The following is a 20628-nucleotide window of genomic DNA, read 5'->3' as shown; positions in this document are numbered from 1 at the left end:
GGTATTCAGCCACTGCTAGGACACAGTAGCACTCTGGGAGCTACTTCTTAAACAGAGGGTCAAGGAGAACATAGCTTTGCTTTAGAGTCCTAGAGGTATGTGCTGTGATTATCACAAATCACAGTCCGTCTTCAGGGACTCCATTTGACGTCCACATCTACCACTGATAATTCCAGCAGCAGCAGATCAGGAGACAGAACTGCTTGAACCACAGCCTGGACCTGCTGTGGACTATTTTTGCTCTAGGCACTGCTCAAACTGGCATACTCCAAAGTCGCTTGATGAATAGTCTAAAGCAGTATTCCCAACTTTTTTATGTCTAAAAATACAAAACTACTCCTCAATTTCAATGCCTCTTTTTTAGCGTAAGGAAATGTGAACTACAACAGCTTGTCATGTATATTCAGTGGCATGTCCCAGCATGTCCTGACCCCTGAAGACCTAAACATTGGTGACATTCACATGGGTGAGAGATGGCAAGCCCCTTCTTCAATAATAACATTGAATAGGCCAAGGAAGTGCTGGCATCTCCACTCCTTTCACTGCGGGCCAACGTCAGTTCAGTCTTGAAGGAATCATCTTAGAAAACTACTAGAACCGGCTCCAGACATTTCCACTATTACACTGAATCCTGAGTAAGGAATTAGTGCCCAGCCAATGAATTCTGCCCTATCCAACCTTATTTTCTACAACCATCTAAGCCCTGACACCCTCACATCGATCCCCATGCAGGTCCCTAATACCATTTAGATGCCCAATCCCTTGCTTGTAAGCTGTGTCCTCCCAAAGAAGGACATGCAGTTCCCCTCTCAGGCTGTGCCAGGACCTGGCTCTAGTGACCAGGTAGAGATGGTGAGAGGTGGCGGGGGGTGGAGGGTGGGGAGAATCAGTTTTCCAGAGGAATAAGCATCAACCTACAGGGCATGTGCTGCCATGAGCTCTCCAAGAGAGGGAAGGCTGTTTCTTTCTGACAAGAAAGAAGAGACTGCTTCTGCCAGTCAGGAGGTTTTAAGGGTTCAAGATCCTCAGGTTCATATACCCCATGTCCTACACCAGACCCTAGGGTCTGCTCTTCCCATCAGGGCCCTGACTCAACTGCAGGAGACTTGCTGAGGCTTTGCATTAGTATCTGTGAAACTCTTTCTCCCTTATAATCTGACTCTGGCCTGATTTCAGCACACTGTGCTCTGCAACTTCATGAAATAGAGTGTCTNCCAGAGATGTCGACCCCCTAATCCCAGAACCTTCAAATAGGTTACATGGCAAAGGGGAACTAACATTGTAGACAGAGTTAAGGTTGCTTATCAACTCCTCTTAAAATAGGGAGATTCTCCTGGGTTACCTGGGTGGGCACAACATCATCACAAGGGTCTTTAAAATCCGAAGGGAGGAAGCAGGAGAGAGACAGAGGGTGTGGAGTGAGATGAAGTCATTGCCCATTGCTGGCTTTGAAGGTAGATGAGGGGCCAGGAGCCAAGGGACACCAGAAACCTCTAGAAGGTGGAAAAGGTAGGGAAATGGATGTTCCCCTCAAGCCTCCAGAAGGAACACAGCTCTGCCAATACCCTGATTTTAGCCCAGACTTTTGGTCCACAGATCTAAAATAATAAATTTGTGTTGTGACAGTTTATTACAATAGGAACCTAATACAGAGGGCTTAGGCTGTGAGAGCATGCCTGCAGCTGCCCTAGCCCACCACATTCTATTTGGAAGATCTCCAGGGCCATTGTAAGAAGCCCTCCTACTTTACAGGTTTTTTTTTTTTAATTTTTGCTTTAAGTTTTTATTTGTTTTCAGAGAGACAGAGTCAGCATGAGCAGGGAGGTAGAGAGAGAGAGAGAGAGAGAGAGAGAGAGAGAGAGAGAGAGAGAATCCCAAGCAGGCTCCATACTACCAGCACAGGCCTGATGTAGGGCCTGAACTCACGAACCTTGAGATCATGCCCTGAGCTGAAATCAATAGTCGGATACTTAACCGACTGAACCACCCAGGTGCCCCTACTCTATAGTTTTTGTAAGTATCATGACTCTGGAACCAGTTCAGCACCTCAGCTGCCTCATCCCCAAGGCCATGCCCCACCCACACCTCATTTTGTGGGTGGAGCATAAGGTATTATGACATCACTGCATGCTAGGAGCTATAACCATCTCACTTACCATCAGGTCCCTGTTGCCTTCAGACATGAGGCCAATGTAATTCCCAAACCCCAACTGGAAACTTTATTTTGTAAATCCACTCCTGGTTCCAATTATAATAGCCTGGGCCCCCAGAATCTCATAGTCTAGAGCAGTCCGCAGAGCTTCCTCCTGGAGCTGGTTAGAAACGCAGAATCCCGGGCTCCACCCAGGCTCACCCAACTGATGCTGCATTTTAACAAGTGCCCCTGATGACCCACATGCATGTAAAAATTTGAAAAGTGCTAACCAAGAAAACAGCCCAAGGATCAGAAGCTGCACTTCATGTGGGAGGGTGTGTGCAGGCAGCAAGAGGGAGGGAAAAGAACAGTGAGGCAGGGAAGGACGGGAGCGCCTCCTCCAGGCGCCCCAGGGCTGTGCTGGCCACGGCTTCCCCACAGGCCGCAGAAATGCTGCTCACGGATGTGCCTCCTCGTCCACTCTTGCAGCCCTGGGCAGGCTACATGGAGAAGGTTCCATCTCCTGTTTCTCTCTGGTCAAAGTGACAATTAACTAACTCCCTGCACTTCCAGGCTACATCTCCAGTCCCTTTGGCAGCACTGGGAAGGCAGATCTCACACTGTCTCATGCGGTCTTTTACTTAAGTTGGGTTTGGCCAGAAACCCGGGGACTGTGGCTGGTCAGCCTGGCTGTGTGGTGTCGGTAGGTGATGGTCTGCAGTTCCTGTCCAAACGCTTCCTCACTGGCCCCAGGGGGTGGAGGACATAGAGGCCAGCATGGAGGAGGTGTAGCCCACTCCCACCGGAACTCAGGGGATCACAGCAGCCAGACAAGACCATACCAGGTCAGACCTCACCACTCCCTCGCCCTTTCATTGAGCCTTGGGTTCAAACCATTTGCTGAGGATTGATAGATGCTGGGCACACTGCCCCACCCCTGTTGTCGCTTGGATATTCCTGGTTTGTTCTGCAGAGGGTGAAGGAGCATTCTCATCTGAAGAATTGGGGTGCTGGCTTAGACAGCACCCTTTCTCTCCGCCTCTTCCCTGGGAAATCCCCAGGGTTATTAAAGGGGGAATTTCATTCTAGGAGAATCCATGGTTCGGAAAAAGCCCTTGGCCTCCCTGAGCCTTCGTTTCCTCACCTGTGACAAGCAACAATGCCAGGTAGACAGCAGGCCAGCTGGGGGAACAAAGGCCGTGGGGCCGCGGTGTTTGTCAGTGCTCTGTGGGTCGGCCCCGCAGGGGGGCCAAATGCAGCACTGTTGACAGGAAGCCCTTTCACAAGCGGCAGTAGAGACCTTTGGTGGTTACAGCGGACAGCCAGAAGCAGCGCCACTCCCCTGCCCGCCCTGATCTGGCACCCCTAGTCCGAGGATGCCCAGGCTCAGCGTGGGGGTTTCTTCTGAGGGTGCACATAGCTGGTGGCAGCCGCAGAGCAGTGACACACGACCTCAGATCTAGACCTGCACAGTGTCCCAGCCAGGGTGACTTCTAGGGACCTGCAAAGAGATCCGCGGCGTCTCAGGCACTAAGCAGACAGGAAGCACGTGACCCTCTCAGAGGTCCTGGGCTTCCACGGTGCACCCCGTGCTCCCACTTCTGCTCCAAAACTCCGTGCCCCCAGGCACAACTACCCCAACACTGACAGATGGCATGGGAGCAGCTGCCACGGTCTGGTGCCCTGGCACATGCTAGAGACTCAACAGCAGCCACGGAGATCCCTATCCTCATTCTTGAAGCCCGAGTGAGGGTTTGGTGATCGGTGATTCATTCACCCCCAAGACCTGCCCATTAGAGAGGGGCTCCAGGTTGCCTTCAGCCCCCCTGCTTGACTTTGCTTGAAGAGATGATGTTTGCTAATGGGAGGAACTGAAGCATTCTTGTGAGCAGAATTCATTGACCAATGCAAAGTGGTATACTGCCCAGGCCACTCGATCCACTGTAACGCACTTTCCCTTTCCCAAAGGGAAGATGATCCAGGGACAGTGCACAGAGAACTCCTCTCTCTTGCACTCATAAGTTGTTCAGAGGCCAGGGACTAAAAAATAGTATACCTCCTCTCCAGACCCCCTCATCGGGGGTATTCAAAGCACCATTAGGTGATCCCGAAGGTGCGAGTGTCCCCAGATGGGACACACACCATTAGACCCATCATGGTGGGTCTATACATGGAGAAGTATAAATGCTGTTAGGAGTCGGGTCTCTGGGGGGCTGAGGCCCAGGAGTGCGGTAATGAGAGATACTCAAAGGGGAAGGGGCCAGTTCTGAAGCCAAATGTTCTCTTCCTAGGAGTCTTGCTAGACGTAGGCTCAAGAAGCAAGAGAGTAGGTCAGGTGAAGCATAGAAGCACAGGCAGTAAAGGAAACTATCCCGTTTGAGGGGATGGGGATGGGAGTTTAGGGTTTCTCCTGCCCCCAGGAGTCAGGACAGAGTACAGAAAAGGCAAGAATTGTTTTTACCAAGCCTGTGGAGCAGGTACTATGCTGGAAGGCTTCAATAGAATGATTTATAAAATATTAATGTGTTCTACTTCTTCAGAGTCTTATAATAAATAATCCTTATAATAATAAGGTCTAATAACCCAAACTCTTATAATAATAAGCACAATAAGCCATATTGTTTTCCTTAGACTCACTTCTCAGTGACTCCAATGAGAAAATTCTTAAGAGAGTTGGGTCCAGTTACTGATGACTATTTATGAAATTGAGGAGAAGGGAAGTAGATGAAAAATCTGTGTCTATGACAGACCCCCCCCAATTCACACAGATCTTAAAACAAGTTTAAAATTAAAAATAAATAATATATTTGGTATTGAATGTTATGAGATATCTAACATTAACTGCAATGCTTTAAACCAGTGAACATCTAGAAAAGCATTAGGTTTCTGGAAAAGCAGCTACTTGGCTTTTCAATGCTGTGACCACATTTACAAACGAACAGGTGTGGTTTCCCTTGATCTTAGGAACAACCTTCTGGGCAGGTCACCAGTGAAAATCCACCCAGCAGACCCTGAGTAAGCACATGACTGCTGGCACACAGGTGAGAGTGGGCGGTCACTGGAACCGGCACCTTAGAGGCCTCAACTCTTTTCTGATTCATGGAGACCTCTAGGGGATTCACGGCCATGGCGCCAGTTCCACAGAACGAAGCACAGTGACATCCCACAGCCTACACTCCCTCCCTCACAATGTGCTTAGAGCTTAGTTTGTGCTTAACAGTGTCCAAAGTCCTGGGGCCCCCAGGTGGCTCAGTCAGTTAAGCATCTGACTCTTGGTTTCAGCTCAGATCATGTCTCACGGTTTGTGAGTTCAAACCCCACACCAGGCTCTGCACTGATGGTGTGAAACCTGCGTGGAATTCTCTCTCTCTCTCTCTCTCTCTCTCAAAATAAATAAATACATATGACTTAAAACAAACATTGTTCAAAGCCTTGAAAACAAACAAACAAATGAAAAACCTACCATCCTTTCCCTCAAGGGATTGCAGGCCCCATCGCGAAGTCAGGCAATAAACTGGCCATCATGGCAAAGCCTGAGCCAGTTCCAGGCACGGAGGGAAAGCAGAGGGAGGAAACCACGGCCCGGACACCAAGAGGAAGGCTTCCCTGAGGAGGTGGCACTGAGCCGGCGTTGAACGGTAAGTCAGCGTTCTCCGGGTGGAGAAGAAGGGCATCCCAGACAAAGTGGACATTGTGGACCGGAGGGATCGTTAGAAGTTCACTTGGCCACAAGCCAAGGAAGGGCACAGGGGGTGGGTGGGAATGAGACAGGAGAGGTCGGCCGAGGCCTGAGCTGAATACCGTGCTGAGGCAACATGCGTGGGCACCTACTATATGCCAGACACTTTTATTAGCATTTTGTCCTGAATTTTTAAAACTTCACAACCATCTTCTGATTATAATTATATATATTATAATTAATAAGTATAGATTATTATTAGTCCCTGATAACAGATGAAGAAACAGGCCCAGAGAGGTACAGACACTTGTCCTGGATCACACTGCTTGGAAGCAGCAGAGCAGGGGCTTGATGCCACAGTCTCCAAGGAACAGGCAGCTGAGGGGCAAGTTCCCGAGGGGTGACCTTGAGCACAGGGGCTGGATCCCCAGATCGCTTGCTCTCTAAGCTGGGTTCGGAGCACTGGTGGGCCGGCCCCACCTGGGGCTCTCAAGTCAGAATCTCTGGGGCCTGGGCCCAGGACAATGCCTTCTAATAAGCTCCATAGGTAAGACCTGCTGGGCAGGGCTTGAAAACCATGCAGTGTTGCCTCCCATTTGCTTATGAGGAAACTGAGGCCCAGAGGGCCCACCTCAACCCATAAAAGTCCCAGAATGAAATGAGTAAGTGACCAAACCCATAAATCCGCTGCCCCAACCTTTGTTCTTCACCCAGAGATGGGGGAAGGGAGGTAGGGAACTCCTTGTTGACCAGACTGTGTTTCCCTAGGTATAAGACAAAGGCCACCGGTGGCCTGGAAGGGGACCATCAGTGGACATGGTCACAGCTTCACGTAACATGGAATCCAACTGTATTGTTTTCCTGTTGCTGGTGTAACAAATTATTACAAACCCAGTGGCTCAAAACAACACAGGTCTATTCTCTTACTGTTCTTGAGATCAGAAATTCAAAATAAGTCTTATGGGTGAAAATCAAGGTGACGGTAGGGCTGCTTCCTTCCAGAGATGCCAGGGGACAGTGTATTTTCCTGCCTCTTTCAAACTCTAGAAGCTGCAAGGCATTTAGCATTCCTTGGCTCACGGCCACATTGCTCTAACCTCTGCCTCCATGGTTATGTCTCCTCTTCTGTTATTGTATCTCCCTCTGTCATTCTCTTGTGAGGACAGTTCTGGTTACATCGGTCCCACCTGGATAATGCAGACTTATCACGCCCTGTGGTCCTTAACTTAATCACCTCTGCAACGTCCCCTTTACCTTGGAAGACGGCAAATTCACAGATTCTGGGGAACCTGGGTTGACATCTTGTCAGCATTGTTGTCTACCACCCTCATGATGAGAAAAATCTCTCCCTTTCCAATTCTCTTCTGATCCCTATACCTTCTCCGAAGAGAAATTCCTTGGCCTGTGTTTCATCTCCTCCCTAATGCTTGCTGATCATACCTTCTCACAGAGAGTGAGCGAGAAGTAATTAAAAAATTATTAAGTAAATCAAACTACAGGTACTGCACAGAGATGGACGATCAGAAGCTTACGCCTCAACACTGTGTCTGTGACCGTGTCCTGCACACCCCAGAAATGCCACTGTAGAGGCGACCGATTAGTATTTGCTGAATAAGTGAAGGAATGACTTACTGCCAAGCACCACATCAGCGGCCTTTCCTGTGCTGCCTCATTCAGTCCTTGCAACAGCCCTCTGAAGGAGGTAACTCTGGTGACCCTCATTTTACAGAGGAGCGAGCAGAGACTCAGAGATTAAGCAATGGCAAGGCACTCAGAAAATATGATCCGAGGAATTGGATTCTAATTCCTATTAGTGCAACTGCCACTTAGCTGACATCTAAGACATTTTGCCCTACTGACAATTCAGTTCCCACTATTTCCATCGCAGAAAGTAATTTATTTTGCCCCCAGGGCACAATTGCTCCTCAAACGTGCTGTTCATTTTGGGAACATGCCCCTTCAATGGTCTCTGAAAGGTCACAGAATCTCTGCGCTCCGCTCCCTGCGTTTAAATATGTGGCCACCAGAGGGCGGTATATGCCCATGCTTCTCTAGCCTCACGCTCAACCGGAAGCCAGAGCACCAGATCAGAGTCAACCTGGCTGATGCCTGGGCCAGACTTCCTCCAGCCTCATACCTGGGATAGGAAGCCGGCCCCATGACGGCCCCATGACAGCCCCAGCGTACTCTGAGACACAGCTCTGGTGAGCAAGAAAGGAAGCCCAGATGACAACTCACTGCTGTTCCTGGAGAACTATTTGTAGACAGTAGGTAGTAAAACCACAGTTTCTTATACTTATTTTTACAGATAAAGAAACTGTGGCACAGAGATTCAGCTGGTCCCAAATGCCCGGATTCCCCATCCCAACCTGGAAACCCTGGAACTCGGAAGCTATTTGCATCATATGTACAGAAAGGAAAAGAGCTCTAGAATCAAAGGGAAACTGGAGAGAAGGCAGTAACGTCCACGAGCCTGAGAATGTGGTGACCCCGGATGGTGGACACCAGCCCCCTCCCCCACCCTCAGGCTCCAGAGTCCCCGACAGAGCTCACGTTCACTGAGCATGTGCTACCTGTCTGGTACTTAGTCCTCAAAGCAACACTCGGAGGGCATCGGTTTTCTCTATCTCACAGATGAGAAACAGGCCCAGAACAATCGGTTGCTATCTGAGGTATTCTAGTGCCATTAAGGAACTATGCAGTGCCACACTGAGAGGCCAAGTCGGGGGCGCCTGGGTGGCTCAGGCGGTTGAGCGTCCGACTTCAGCTCAGGTCATGACCTCACAGTCGTGAGTTCGAGCCCCGTGTCAGGCTCTGTGCTGACAGTGAGGAGCCTGCTTAGGATTCTTTCTCTCCCTCTGTTTCTGCCCTATCCCCTGCTTGTGCTTTCCCTCTCAGAATAAATAAACTGAAGAAGACGGAGGAGCAGGAGGAGAAGGAGTTAACATTGAGATGCAGAAAGTTTGGCTCCAAAGTCTGTCTGCCCCCTGCACTGCCTTGTGTTGCAGCAGCGGCCAGATCGCACCCCACTCGCCTCCTCTGCCTCTGGTTATTCATCCCCACCCCCCAGGCCTGTTTCCTCGCACACTCCTCCACCTCTCTGAAAGTCATGGTCTAGGTGGGGCCTGTGCACATTCACCCTTTCTGTAGGCCTTGAGCTTCCTTGGGCTCCTGGGCCCAGCAGTGCACACAGCTGTCTGCGGGGCATGGTCTCCAGGACAGCAGCAGGCCTTCCTTCCGTCCCCAGGCATCACCCCAAACGGCAAGATTTTCCCAAGGTGAGAGCCAGTGGTGAACGACACGGGGCCTCCTGCCCAGAGCCACCTCCCAGTCAGCACCTGTCGTCCAGCATATGCCGGATCTCGGGGTCTTTGGTGTATGCACATCTCATCACTTTTTCCTGCATAAGCCCCACGAGACAGGTTCGATGTGCAGCTCCATTTCATAGTAAGCAAACCAAGGCCTCGGAAGATGAAGAAATATGGCTAAGACCGCACAGCTACCAACAGCAAGACGGATTGGAACCCAGCTCCACAGGCCGCCAGAGCCCAGGGTTTTCCATGTTCTATTGCCTTGTCCCAGATATCATAATTCGGGGCTCAGAGCACGTGGCCATTCTCACTCCCAGAGGCCTCCTCCTGAACAGCGAACTTCAGCCCCAGCAACCCCTGAGCAGCCCCAGGGCCACATCTGTCCAACTTTTTATTTACTTCCCTCAAGTTTCTCTTCTCAGGTTAAGATTTCCACCTGTGGGAAATTCAAAAGCCTAAAATAATTTTTTCCACAAAATGACCCTCTTTTATAGAGACATTTGATTTCTTTCCCAGAGACCCCGGGACTGGTCAGGGGGCTTCTGAGCTGTAACCCCCACACCTCCCCTGGGGATAGGAACAGACAGCTACTGTCACCCACCCCAAAGACTGCAGCGATGCTCATGGAAATCAGGGCTGAGGGCCTCTGGGAAGCCCTGGGCACCCGGTCCCATGGCCAGGTGCGGGACACAGGAGAGACGGTGAGCTGCAGCCACAGGACTCAGGCGGAGGCTGCACACGGGCCCCCACCTCCTAAGACAGGCCGGGCTGTCTCTCGCCTCCAGAGGAAAGAACCAGGGCCCAGGTGCAACAGGGAGGCTTGGGTGAGCTGCGTCAGAAAAATGCCTCTGCAGGGGGCACCTGGGTGGCACAGTCAGTTAAAGTCTGTGACTGCAGCTCCGTCATGATCTCACGGCTCCTGAGTTTGAGTTTGAGCCCAGGGTCGGCAGGCTCTTTGCTGTCAGTACAGAGCCGCTTTTGATTCTCTGTTCCCCCACCCCCCCAACACCCTGCTCATGCTCTCTCTCAAAAATACATAGACATCAAAAAACAAATGCCTTGAGGAGCCCAGATGGCTCGTCAGTTAAGTACCCGATCTTGGCTCAGGTCATGATCTCACGGCTCGTGAGTTTGAACCCGTGTTGGGCTCCGTGCTCAAGGCTCAGAATCTGGAGCCTGCTTCAGATTTTGTGTCTCCCTCTCTCTCTGCCCCTCCCCTGCTTGTGTTCTGTCTCTCTGCCAAAAATAAGTATACGCTAAAATTTTCTTTTAATAAAAAAAGAATAAAATACAAATGGCTCTACAGAAGGAGACCCCAGCAAAATGTGGAAGAAGGGTTAGGAGAAGGGCTCCTGACCAGCTTAGCTGTGACCTTGTCATGTGACTTGGGTGCTGTGTCCGTCAGCTGTAGATGGCAGGGCCTGGCCATACAGTTGCTGTCTGCACTGAGTATCCCTCCCTTGGCTCCTTCTTTGTGACCCCACCGGCCTCACAGCCCCTGCCCACAGGCTGCTAAAGGGAGCAATGGAACCACCAGGAAGCAAACTCAGAGACGACCTGTACATATTGACTCTACTGTACAATGACTTATATTTAGTGACAGCTTCTCTTTGCACCATGGGAAATGACTTACATTGGCTACACTGATTACCTCATGGAATCCCACAGCAACCACATGGGTTCAGTGGGATCATTCCCATTTTCACTTGAGAAAACGGGCTGAGACCAATCACTTCTCAAGTTTGCAGAGTCAGCCGCTAAGCTGGGATTTGAACCCAGGTCCTCCCGACCTCTGAGCCCATGTCTGCTAGATCTCCACTCAGTCGCCTCTTGCTGGCCTCCACATTGGATCCCACCTGTGTGCTTGACTTGACTTATTTAAATCAGAGTCCATGAAAAACAGCAATAAAAATCACATCCATCCAGAAATAATAATTCACAGTTTGGTATGTATATTTACAAAGTTCATATACATGAATGGGTATATATTTTTACCCAAAAAAATGGCATTTTGTAGTCTGTTTCTTTAAATAATGTTAATAGAACATAACATTACTAAATATTCTACAATCTGCTTTTTCCTAGATTCATATTTCTTCATTTGGGTGATACCCCATTTGTTTAACCAATCCCTATTGTTGGACATTCTGGTTGGTTTGTCATAGCTGTAAATAATGCTGTGTGAACAGAATGGTTTTGAATTCTGTGGGATGAATGATCACAGGTGGGTTGCTAGCTACTCCATCAGGCTTTGGGTCTCTNAACCCGCGAACTGCGAGGTCATGACCTAAGCGAAAGTCAGACGCTTAACCGACTAAGCCACCCAGGCGCCCCTCTAATATGACTGCTTCTTAAAGAGCCATGGCCCTGCCCCCAGCAAGCCAGGCCCGGCAGGGAAACTTGAAACAAAGATGGGGCTTCTTCTGCTTTACTCTTCTGCTGAGAGAAGGTGCGGAGTGTGCTTACGCCATGCCTAACCTGAGCAGTCAGGCCCCTGTGGAGTCACTTCCTCCACCGTTCCCTGGTGGGGACAGGGGGTGTCTCAGGACCTGGGAGGACCCCTCCCCCGAGTTACCTCAACTCATCGTCCAGAGCACTAATACACCGCAAATGAGATGCATTCCGTAGCCCTCAGGCTTGCACACGTCTCAGCCTCCTGATGCAGCCGCAGAGGAGAGCAGGCAGCCAGGGCGGGGGCATTCCCTGGGAGGCAGCCCCTCCAGCTACCACAGTAAGCCACCTCCTTCTTCCACCTCAGACACGCGCGGTCTGGAGGAAGCGAGACGAAGTGGAAAGGGGAGAAGGAAGGAGGGCAGGAGGGAGGTGGTGACCAGAGAAAGCTGACTGGAACTTTCTTCCAATCTGCTGATCCAAGAGAGAAGTACTCAGGCTGCACTAAACCCTGCTCAGGGACAGCTGTCCGCCCTCCGAGAAGGGGCCCACTCCCCTCCCCTCAAGCTGAGAGCCTGCCTGGGATGAAGGGAGCCTGGGGCAAGTCCTCTCTAAGCTCCAGGAGGAGAATGAAGCCCAGAGAGGAGAGGGACCGGCCGTAGCACGGAGAAGCAGGGGGAGCTGGACTCCCGCTTCGAGAGCCTGAGGCAGAGACGGTGTGAGGAGAATGACAAGTTGAGGCGTGGAGGGCTCGCCTCCAGGCCTCAGCTCTGGGACGTCTGCAAGCTGAAACATGAAAGGGCTTTGATCAGATAGTGGCCCGGGGGCCTGCTTGGCCCCTGCAGGCAGAAAGAAACTTGCAGAGTGCAAGCTCTCTCTCATCTTCCCCTGAAATGCCTTCCTCTGGTCACCCTGCTGATGGGCCCTCCTGCTCCTGAGGACAATCCCCAGGCCTGTCCCAGACCCCGTCCGCCTGCCTGCCCTGGGTGGTGGCGAGCGTGCGTGCACAGAGCGCACCTACAGCCAGCCGGCTGCCCTCTCGCGGCTCTTCCGATTCTCCAAGGCCAGCCTCTTTCCAGAAGACTCCGGAAAGTGTGTCTTCACTTCAGGAGACCCAAAGATGTGGCTTCTGATAAAGTACCTAATCCAGCCTGAGTGAGGGGCGGAGAAGGAGGGGTCAGGGTGGGCAAGAGGAGGGGACGGGGGGAGGGAAAGGAGAGACAGACAGGAGTGAAAGGGAGCGGAGAGAAGCAGAAACACACAGGAGGTGAGCAAGAGGGGACAGAGAAGTAGAAGGAGACAGAAACATACAGAAAGAGAGAGAGAGAGAAAGAGAGAAGGAAGGGGAGCAGAGGTGTCCAGAACAGTGCTTTGAAAAGAAACTGTCCAGAGTAGGGGGAGGAAGAGAAGGGAAAGAACGTTTGGCAGCAAGAAGGAAAGAATGAGATGCAGAGAAGGCGTTAAGAACGGAAGAAGGGGAGGAAAGGGGGCCAGGAAAGCGAGGGGAAAATGGGAAGAGAGACAGAATGAAGGAGAAACAAGGGGAACCAGGTGAGGAGAGATGAGAAATAAGGGGGCCAGAGGAGCTGGGAAGAGAGAGAAGGAAGAGGGGCACCCTAGGCGCTGTGGACATCAGCCCCTCCCGGCCTGGCCGGGAGGCCCCCTCCGCTTGCCTCTCAGGGCTGTTGGAGGAGGGGCGGGTCTGTGGCAGGTGGCCGCCCCTGGGTGGGGCCCGCAGGCCAAGCCCGCAGGGGTATAAGTGGGAGGCCGGGCCAGCAGAGCACCTGTCAGGGACAGCTCCCCTGTGCAGGTGCTAGGCAGGTGGCTCCGGCCGTGCCCAGCCCCAGCATGAGCTCCTTCGACCTCCCGGCGCCCTCCCCACCTCGCTGCAGCCCCCAGTTCCCCAGCATCGGCCAGGAGCCCCCCGAGATGAGCCTTTACTATGAGAATTTCTTCCATCCACAGGGCGTGCCTAGCCCTCAGCGGCCCCCCTCCTTCGAGGGGGGCGGCGAGTACGGGGCCACCCCCAACCCCTACCTCTGGCTCAACGGACCGGCCATGACTCCGCCACCCTACCTGCCGGGCACCAACACCAGCCCCTTCCTGCCCCAGGCCTACGGTGTGCAGAGACAGCTGCTGCCGGGCGTGTCTGGGCTGGGGGGCGGCGACCTGGGCTGGCTGCCCATCCCCTCGCAGGAGGAGCTGATGAAGCTGGTGCGGCCCCCCTATTCCTACTCGGCTCTCATTGCCATGGCCATCCACGGGGCGCCCGACAAGCGCCTCACCCTCAGCCAGATCTACCAGTACGTGGCCGACAACTTCCCCTTCTACAACAAAAGCAAGGCCGGCTGGCAGAACTCCATCCGCCACAACCTGTCTCTCAACGACTGCTTCAAGAAGGTGCCCCGTGACGAGGACGACCCGGGTAAGGGGCTGCGGGGCAGCGTGGGGGGTGGGGGTGCAGCAAGCCTCGATGTCCCCCCTCCGAGGAAGGTTCATGTCATTCCAAGCCAGCACGCCGTTGTAGACAGTTCTGATGCGGCTGTGCCCCCCTGCCCCCAGACGGGGGCTCGGGATTGTCAGCGGTGAAGAAGACTGACAGAGCCCAGGAGGCAGCTTTGGTCTTGGCTGGACCACTGACCAGCCAGTGACCTCAAGCATTTTAGATCTCCGGGCCTCAGTTTCCCCACCTGCAAAATAGGGATGGGAATAGTGGCTCCTTTCCAGGCCTGTGATGGGGGTCGTGAGATGGCATGTGCAGGGGTTTTGATGCTAACAAGCACCCAATAGACTACAGTCATTGTTATGATTAATCTGAGTCCCCGGAACTCAGCTCGTAGAAAGTCCTTGGGGTGAGTTGGACTAGGCCAAGGCCAAGTGCACCCCCAGCCTTCTGGGAAAAGATCTGACTTTGCTAAATAAGCACTAAGGGCCACATTGTGCCCCCTGCCATAGTTACATACTGTTCTTTAATGCAAGCCTGCAGGATAGCTCTCACTAAACCCATTGTACAGATGAGGAGACTAACACAGAGGCGAAGCAGCCTGCCCAAGGTGACACAGAATGGAGGGATGGCCACGGAGTCCAAAGCTGAGTGGAGGTCTCTCTACCACCGAAGACTGTAAACTTTTCCTTTTTAATGATGAATTTCTAAAATTCAGGGACATACAGAAAGTAATCTATTAAATACTCAGATATGCATTTCCCAGAATTAAAGTCCATTCTTGTTCCCCCACAGGAAGCCAGGGCATGGCTCAGAGCCTCCACCTACACCCACTTTGAGGCTACAAGGGCAGGGCTACTGGGGCCCCAGGGGAAGGCAAGTGTCCAGTCCGAGGACTGGCCTCACCCACAGGCTGAGCTCAGGCCTTACCTCTGGACAGTAGCTCATGGTCACACGGCCCAGCCACACATCTAGCATCAGCCCTTCCTCACTGTCAGCCTGAGAAGGGACTGGTACAACTGGCCCACTTTTCAGACTAGGAAACTGAGGCTTGCCCAAACTGTGGCTCTGCCACTTAGGAGCAAAGCCAGGACTCAAGTCCAACCTGGGACTCCATGCCCAAAACTTTCAGGGAGCCCTGAAGTGTTTCCTTAGAGAAGTCCCTCTCTCCATTCCCCCAGCCCCCAAACTTCTCCCAGAGGCCTGCATTGGAAGCACTTTCCTGGCTCATGCCTCTGCACTCCCAGAGTGCCCAGGTGTGAGGTGGGAGCTGAAATAAAGATCCCCGTGGGTGGTGTACACAATTCCTCTGTTTCTCTCTCCCTGACTTTTGTTCTGTCTTTTGCAAGTGCTTCCTTGGTGTTTAGTCTGTGACAGTACAGAGAAACAGGGGCAGAGCATTTTGTCCATCTCTCTACTTAATTCCCTCACTTTTGTACCAGGCAAAGGGAATTACTGGACCCTGGATCCCAACTGTGAGAAGATGTTCGATAATGGAAATTTCCGCAGGAAGAGGAAGAGAAAATCAGATGTTTCCTCCAGCACGGGATCCTTGGCCTCGGAGAAAACAGAGAGCAGCCTCCTGGCAGGCAGCCCAAAGACCGCAGAGACCCAGGACATCTTAGACAGTGCTTCCCCAGGCACCACGAGCTCCCCGGAGAAGCAGTCCTCACCTCCCCCGTCGGGTACCCCGTGCCTCAACAACTTCCTCTCCACCATGACAGCCTATGTGAGCGGCTCGAGCCCGGTGAGCCGCCCTGTGGCGACACCGGGACTGAGCCCTGAGCCCACTGACAAGATGGGGCAGAACTTGCTGAACTTCAGTTCCTACACCCCACTCTCCAACCTCAGCAGCCATGGGGGCGGGGCCGAATGGGCCAACCCGGTGCCCACCAATGCTCTCAGCTATGGAGGCTCGGTCCTCAACCAGTTTAGCCCTCATTTCTACAACAGCATCAATGCAAACAGCATCCTCTACCCCAGGGAGGGCACTGAGGTTTAGAACAGAACAGCTCTGGAACCACATGGACATGCAGAGGAGGAAGGCTTTTGAGGCCTTCCATGCCAGCCTCACTGTGCTTCAAGATGCTCAACTGCCCAGACGTACACAGGAAGCTCAGAGGAATTCACCCTTTTCCTAGAACATTGTGTAAACCTTCTGTTTATCTCACATACATCCACATACACACTCATCAACTTTGCAGTGGAAGAAATACTGGTGTGTGATAGCGGTCATCACGGCAGCCATTTGTTGAGTACTTACTCTGTGCCAGGTGCTGTACTAGGTTCTTTAAAGGCATAATCACACTTACTATTTACAGTCACCCTGTGGGGTTCATATGAACCTCGTCGTTTAACAGATGAGGAAACTGAGGCTCTAGGAAGCTAAGTAACTTTACAGGACTATTAGTACGTGACAGCGTCATGAGTCAAGTCCGGGTCTATATGACCCCCAAAGTTTGGGTGAACAAGGACAGGAATGGAGGAATTGGTTGAGTAGTCAGGGAAGGTCAGTGTGACAGCTGGTGATGGCAAGCACAGCCACTTCCTTCTGGCTGTCCATCAAAATTTAGCCCTAGCCCCAGGCACACCTTGTCCTGCCCCAAGTCCCTATTCTGGGACTCCTAACTTACCAATAGACATTTCTTTTGCTGTCATTCAGGAGGGAAACCCAAGCTCATGACCCTGAAGGGTAGAGTGTCCCGCCTCTCCCCACAGGGGGACATCACTGCCCCAGCCCCAGAGACCTTGAGCAGGGCAGGGAGAGGAACGATGTACGCCATGCCCCCTACCCCAGCACTGTCCACTAACAAAATCTTGTAAAGCCCAGCTTCCTGTGTTCACGTCATGGACCAGTGAGCTGAAAGTGGCTGAGTCTTCCAAGAGAAACAAGGCTGAATGAGCGCTTCCTTTTTTATAGCCTGGGAGAGGTGAATGAGAAAAACAATGCCTCAAAGGAGGGAGCTGTAGCCCACTGCACAGGGGTCCATGCCTGCAGCTCCTGGGACTTTTTTCTTGTTTTTATATGTATTTACACACCCGTGATGTGCATCACAGCATACCCTGGGAAGTGTCTGTGTTTTATTATTTTCTTTTTAATTAAAAAAAAAAAAACACTGCGTGTGTCCCTTCCTTTTGATTTTTCCTGTCTCTTAGCAGCTGGTCAACTAATCACGGAGCCAAGTGCAACCTGGAGCTGACAACTTTTGGGACAAGAGACAGAGGAAGAATGGGTATTGAGGATTTTGTCTTCCTCCCCACCAACATGGAGATGGGACAAATGTCCCCAGTGAAAAGAGGGGCACTTGCAGGGATGGGGTAAGTGCATGAAGGAACCCATCCATATTGACCACAAAACAGGGACTGGGCATGAGTCAATCTTTGCAGCTCAAGCAACCCTCATAGCTGTGTTCTATGTAATCCCCCTAATAATGCTGTGAAGGGTGTGCTACTGATCCCATTATATGGAGGAGAAAACTGAGGATCAGGATGGTCGAACCACTTGCCTGAGGTCCACAGCCAGTTCATGCTCAGGGCATCTGAGTCTTGCACCTTGGACATGGCTACACCCAGTGGCAAGGGCAACGGTACTGTGGGCTATGATTCACTGAGGGCTATAGGCAGGCGCCTGGCCAAGTGCTGTGCACCTGGGAGCTATTTTATGCCCACAGCAGCCCACATGTGTGTATACTGGTGACTCCCCGGCTGCTGGCACAGTGCATGCTGGAGAGCCTGTCCGTGGCAGCTGGAAGTTTCTAGTTGGAGCCTCCGTCTGGAGGCTTGCATGCAGAGGGCTCAAGCCCAGGCTCCCTGGCCACCACCACAAGCCATGCCAAGCTGCCCACTCAGACTCAGGCAAGGGCTCCCTTTCCCTGGAGTAACAGAGGTCAGGGGGTAAACAACAACAATAACACTAACAATGATGATAATAATAGCGCTCATGGCAGGTTTACTGTGTATCAGGCACTGTGTTAGGACCTGGCTTGCTTTATTGCATTTAATCCCCCAAATAATCCAATGAAACCAATAGTATTATCTCCACTTTAGAGGTGAGAAAACTGAGGGCTGGAGAGATTCTGTGACTTGACCCAGGACTCACAGCCAGGATTCCAATGCTGCTGTGTCTGAAATTCTAACCCACTGCACCTTGTGCCGGAAGCCCAGCCTCGCCAGGAGAGAGCAAAATCAGGAAAGCTGAGAAAAGGCAGGCCTCTTTAGAAACCCCTGAGGTTTGTTCCTGGGGAATCCCTTTCCACAGGGAGCCAGACTTCTGGCAGGAGAGGTGGATGCAGTGGTGGTGCCCTTGCTGCATAGACAGGAAGTGTGAGGCTGGGGGAAGAAGGGCGTCACAGATGTCACCAGGGAGATGGGGCAGAGGTAGAGCTGAAATGCAGGTCTTGAAGCCCTGACCAGGACTTTTTGTCACACTAGATGCCACCAAATTTGCCCCAACTGACCCTGAAATTCCACCCTCTATATTGATAACGGCACCTTGCTCCACAGGCCCCACCCCTTCCCCAGCAGACCTACCACAGGGGCCACCTCAGCAAGGCACAGGGTGGGAAGGAGCCCAGAGACACCAGCCTGGTGGGGAGGGGACTGGTGGTTTAGAATCGGGGCCGCAGCACTCAAGTCTCCATTCCTCATCAGCCAGGATCTAGTGGGAACAGCAGCGTAAGGAATGTCTGCACAGCTGTGACAACACAAAGACCTTGCCACTGGACTGTGACACTTGAATGTGGGGGATTTGTGGTAACAGGCCGGGAGCTCACAAGAAGGGACTGGCAAGAGGCCCAAGTCCAGAGGAGGATGTCCTGGTCTACTTCCACAGGCTGCTTCTTACCTCTCTTTTGGTTCTCTTTCTCTGAGAAGAAACGAGAGCTAGAAGGAATGGATGAAGGAGCACTGGTTATCCACCAAGCATTCAACCCTGTGTGCAATGTTCCGGCTGGATGTTGCATTTATTACCTCCCTAGAGTCCACCTCTCTATTGACCACATGGCCCCATCACCAATAAAGGGTCTGAGATGAGGGCTTGCTGTGTGTTAGAGAGCCCAGGAAGGTGTGTGGAGGAGCTGAGAGACTAGAGGCAAGAATCAGAGGACCACCCTTGGCTGCCCCCTCCCCAAACTCATGTTCCCAAGTTCCAAAACTGAAAGGTGACCCTTGGAATGGGTAACATGAGGGCTGCTTCATGGTGGGGTTTAGAAATGCCAGAAAGTCATCCCCTCAACACACACACACACACACACACACACACACACATACGCACACACATGCACTTAACCCCTACACTCATCCCTAGAGGCCAGAAGCCACTCATTTCAACAGGGAGCAAAAACTTACATACCTCTGTCAGAAGATAATGAAGTTTTTCAGTCCCCCTCAGAGTGGAACAAAGTGGCCTATTAGAAGTTTGATCCTAAGGCCATCACTTCAAAGATGAGGAAACTGAACCCTCAGGGAGAGAGGGCTGGACCAACGTCATGCTGCCCATTAATAGTGAAACACACGTCCGGGCATAAATGTGCTGATTTCCCATGTGGTCCAGGATTCTTGGCACTTGAACATGCTTCCCCCACCATCCGTATCAAACCCTGTCCAGGAGCAGGTCTTGACAGTGGGCAAGAGCACGAGGTGAATGGCAAAGATGGAGGCCAGACGGAGTTGGGCAGAGTAGAGGTACTGACAGGTGACTGAGCAGGTGGGCAGCTGATCAGAAACCCGGGACCCTGACAGGCACTCACAGCCAGGCTTGTGTTCTCCTGTTGAACATGAACAATTTCTCAGAACATCAGCATCAGACGAGGCCAGTCACTCTGTGACCGAGACAGATCAAGACACAAAGGAGACCCTCTGTAGTAGTGTGTGAACACAGATAAAACATACACAGTGTTCAAGCTACAAAAATGACCAAACGTCCCCCATCCTCACTCCTTCAGCCACAGTCTGGTCTTCCCTTCCTCTAGATAAAATTTACTGAGATGCCCAATCTTAGGCTTGCCCCCACCTCCTCCTGGTAGCATCCAAGCCAGAGCAAAGCCTCATTTCCTGATGCCCTTGCTGAAGTGCCTAGTCCTTTCTAACACCCACTCACTGAGGTGCCCACAATTCCCCAACTTGTTCAACCACAGGTGTGTCCCTGGTGGTCTTTGGAGGGAGGATGTTGACCCTGGGCAGGTCTATAACTCATTCATGGGTCTGTTTATTCATCAAATGTCTTTTGAGCAGCAACTATGTGGCAAGGACCATTGGGATTTGGAAACTTAACAGTGAGCAATACACAGGCCCAAACTCCAGGGGCTCGTGGGCTGGCAGGCTGCCAGAGAGACGGACAAGTGATGCCTTAGCACAGCTCCCTGTGGCATGTCCTCCAACAGACTGACATCGAGGGGTCACTTAACATAGGGTCAGGGGTCAGGCAGGTTCATGGAGTCCACGACACTTGGCCGAGGTCTTTAAGGCTCATTAGGATTTCTCCTCGGGAAAGGGAGAAGGAATGAGCATCGCAGGTAGAGGTGGAATATGTGCAAAGGCCTGGAGATGAGCGAGGGAGATGCAAGTGGTTCAGGATGCAGGAGTGTAACATAGAGCGTGAAGCAGAACCAGAACAGGGGCGGGACCAGGGAGGCCTGGAGTCCTTGGAATCCAGCTAAGGAGCTGACTCCTC

The 20628-nt window shown here is 52.0% G+C and overlaps 1 protein-coding gene across 1 annotated transcript; it reads left to right on the top strand.

Annotated features, from left to right (window-relative positions):
* Positions 1-13363: 13363 nt before the first annotated feature.
* FOXI1 (forkhead box I1) lies at positions 13364-17019 on the top strand. Its single transcript, XM_077757141.1, has 2 exons — positions 13364-13940; positions 15401-17019. Exons 1-2 carry the CDS (start codon positions 13364-13366, stop codon positions 15958-15960), a joined length of 1137 nt encoding a protein of 378 aa, XP_077613267.1. The 3' UTR covers positions 15961-17019.
* The last annotated feature ends 3609 nt before the right edge of the window (positions 17020-20628 follow it).

The sequence above is a fragment of the Crocuta crocuta genome, unplaced genomic scaffold (genome assembly GCF_008692635.1).
Source record: "Crocuta crocuta isolate KB4526 unplaced genomic scaffold, BGI_CrCroc_1.0 scaffold131, whole genome shotgun sequence".
Taxonomy (NCBI): Eukaryota; Metazoa; Chordata; class Mammalia; order Carnivora; family Hyaenidae; genus Crocuta; species Crocuta crocuta.
The sequence above is the reverse complement of the archived record's forward strand: the minus strand, read 5'-3'. Positions and strand labels throughout refer to the sequence as shown.

Bases quoted from the DNA above. Each gene is read 5' to 3' on its own strand.
- FOXI1 (XM_077757141.1), top strand. From the start codon at position 13,364: ATGAGCTCCTTCGACCTCCCGGCGCCCTCCCCACCTCGCTGCAGCCCC. The intron at 13,941-15,400 runs GTAAGGGGCTGC...CTTTTGTACCAG, and splicing joins CCGTGACGAGGACGACCCGG to GCAAAGGGAATTACTGGACC.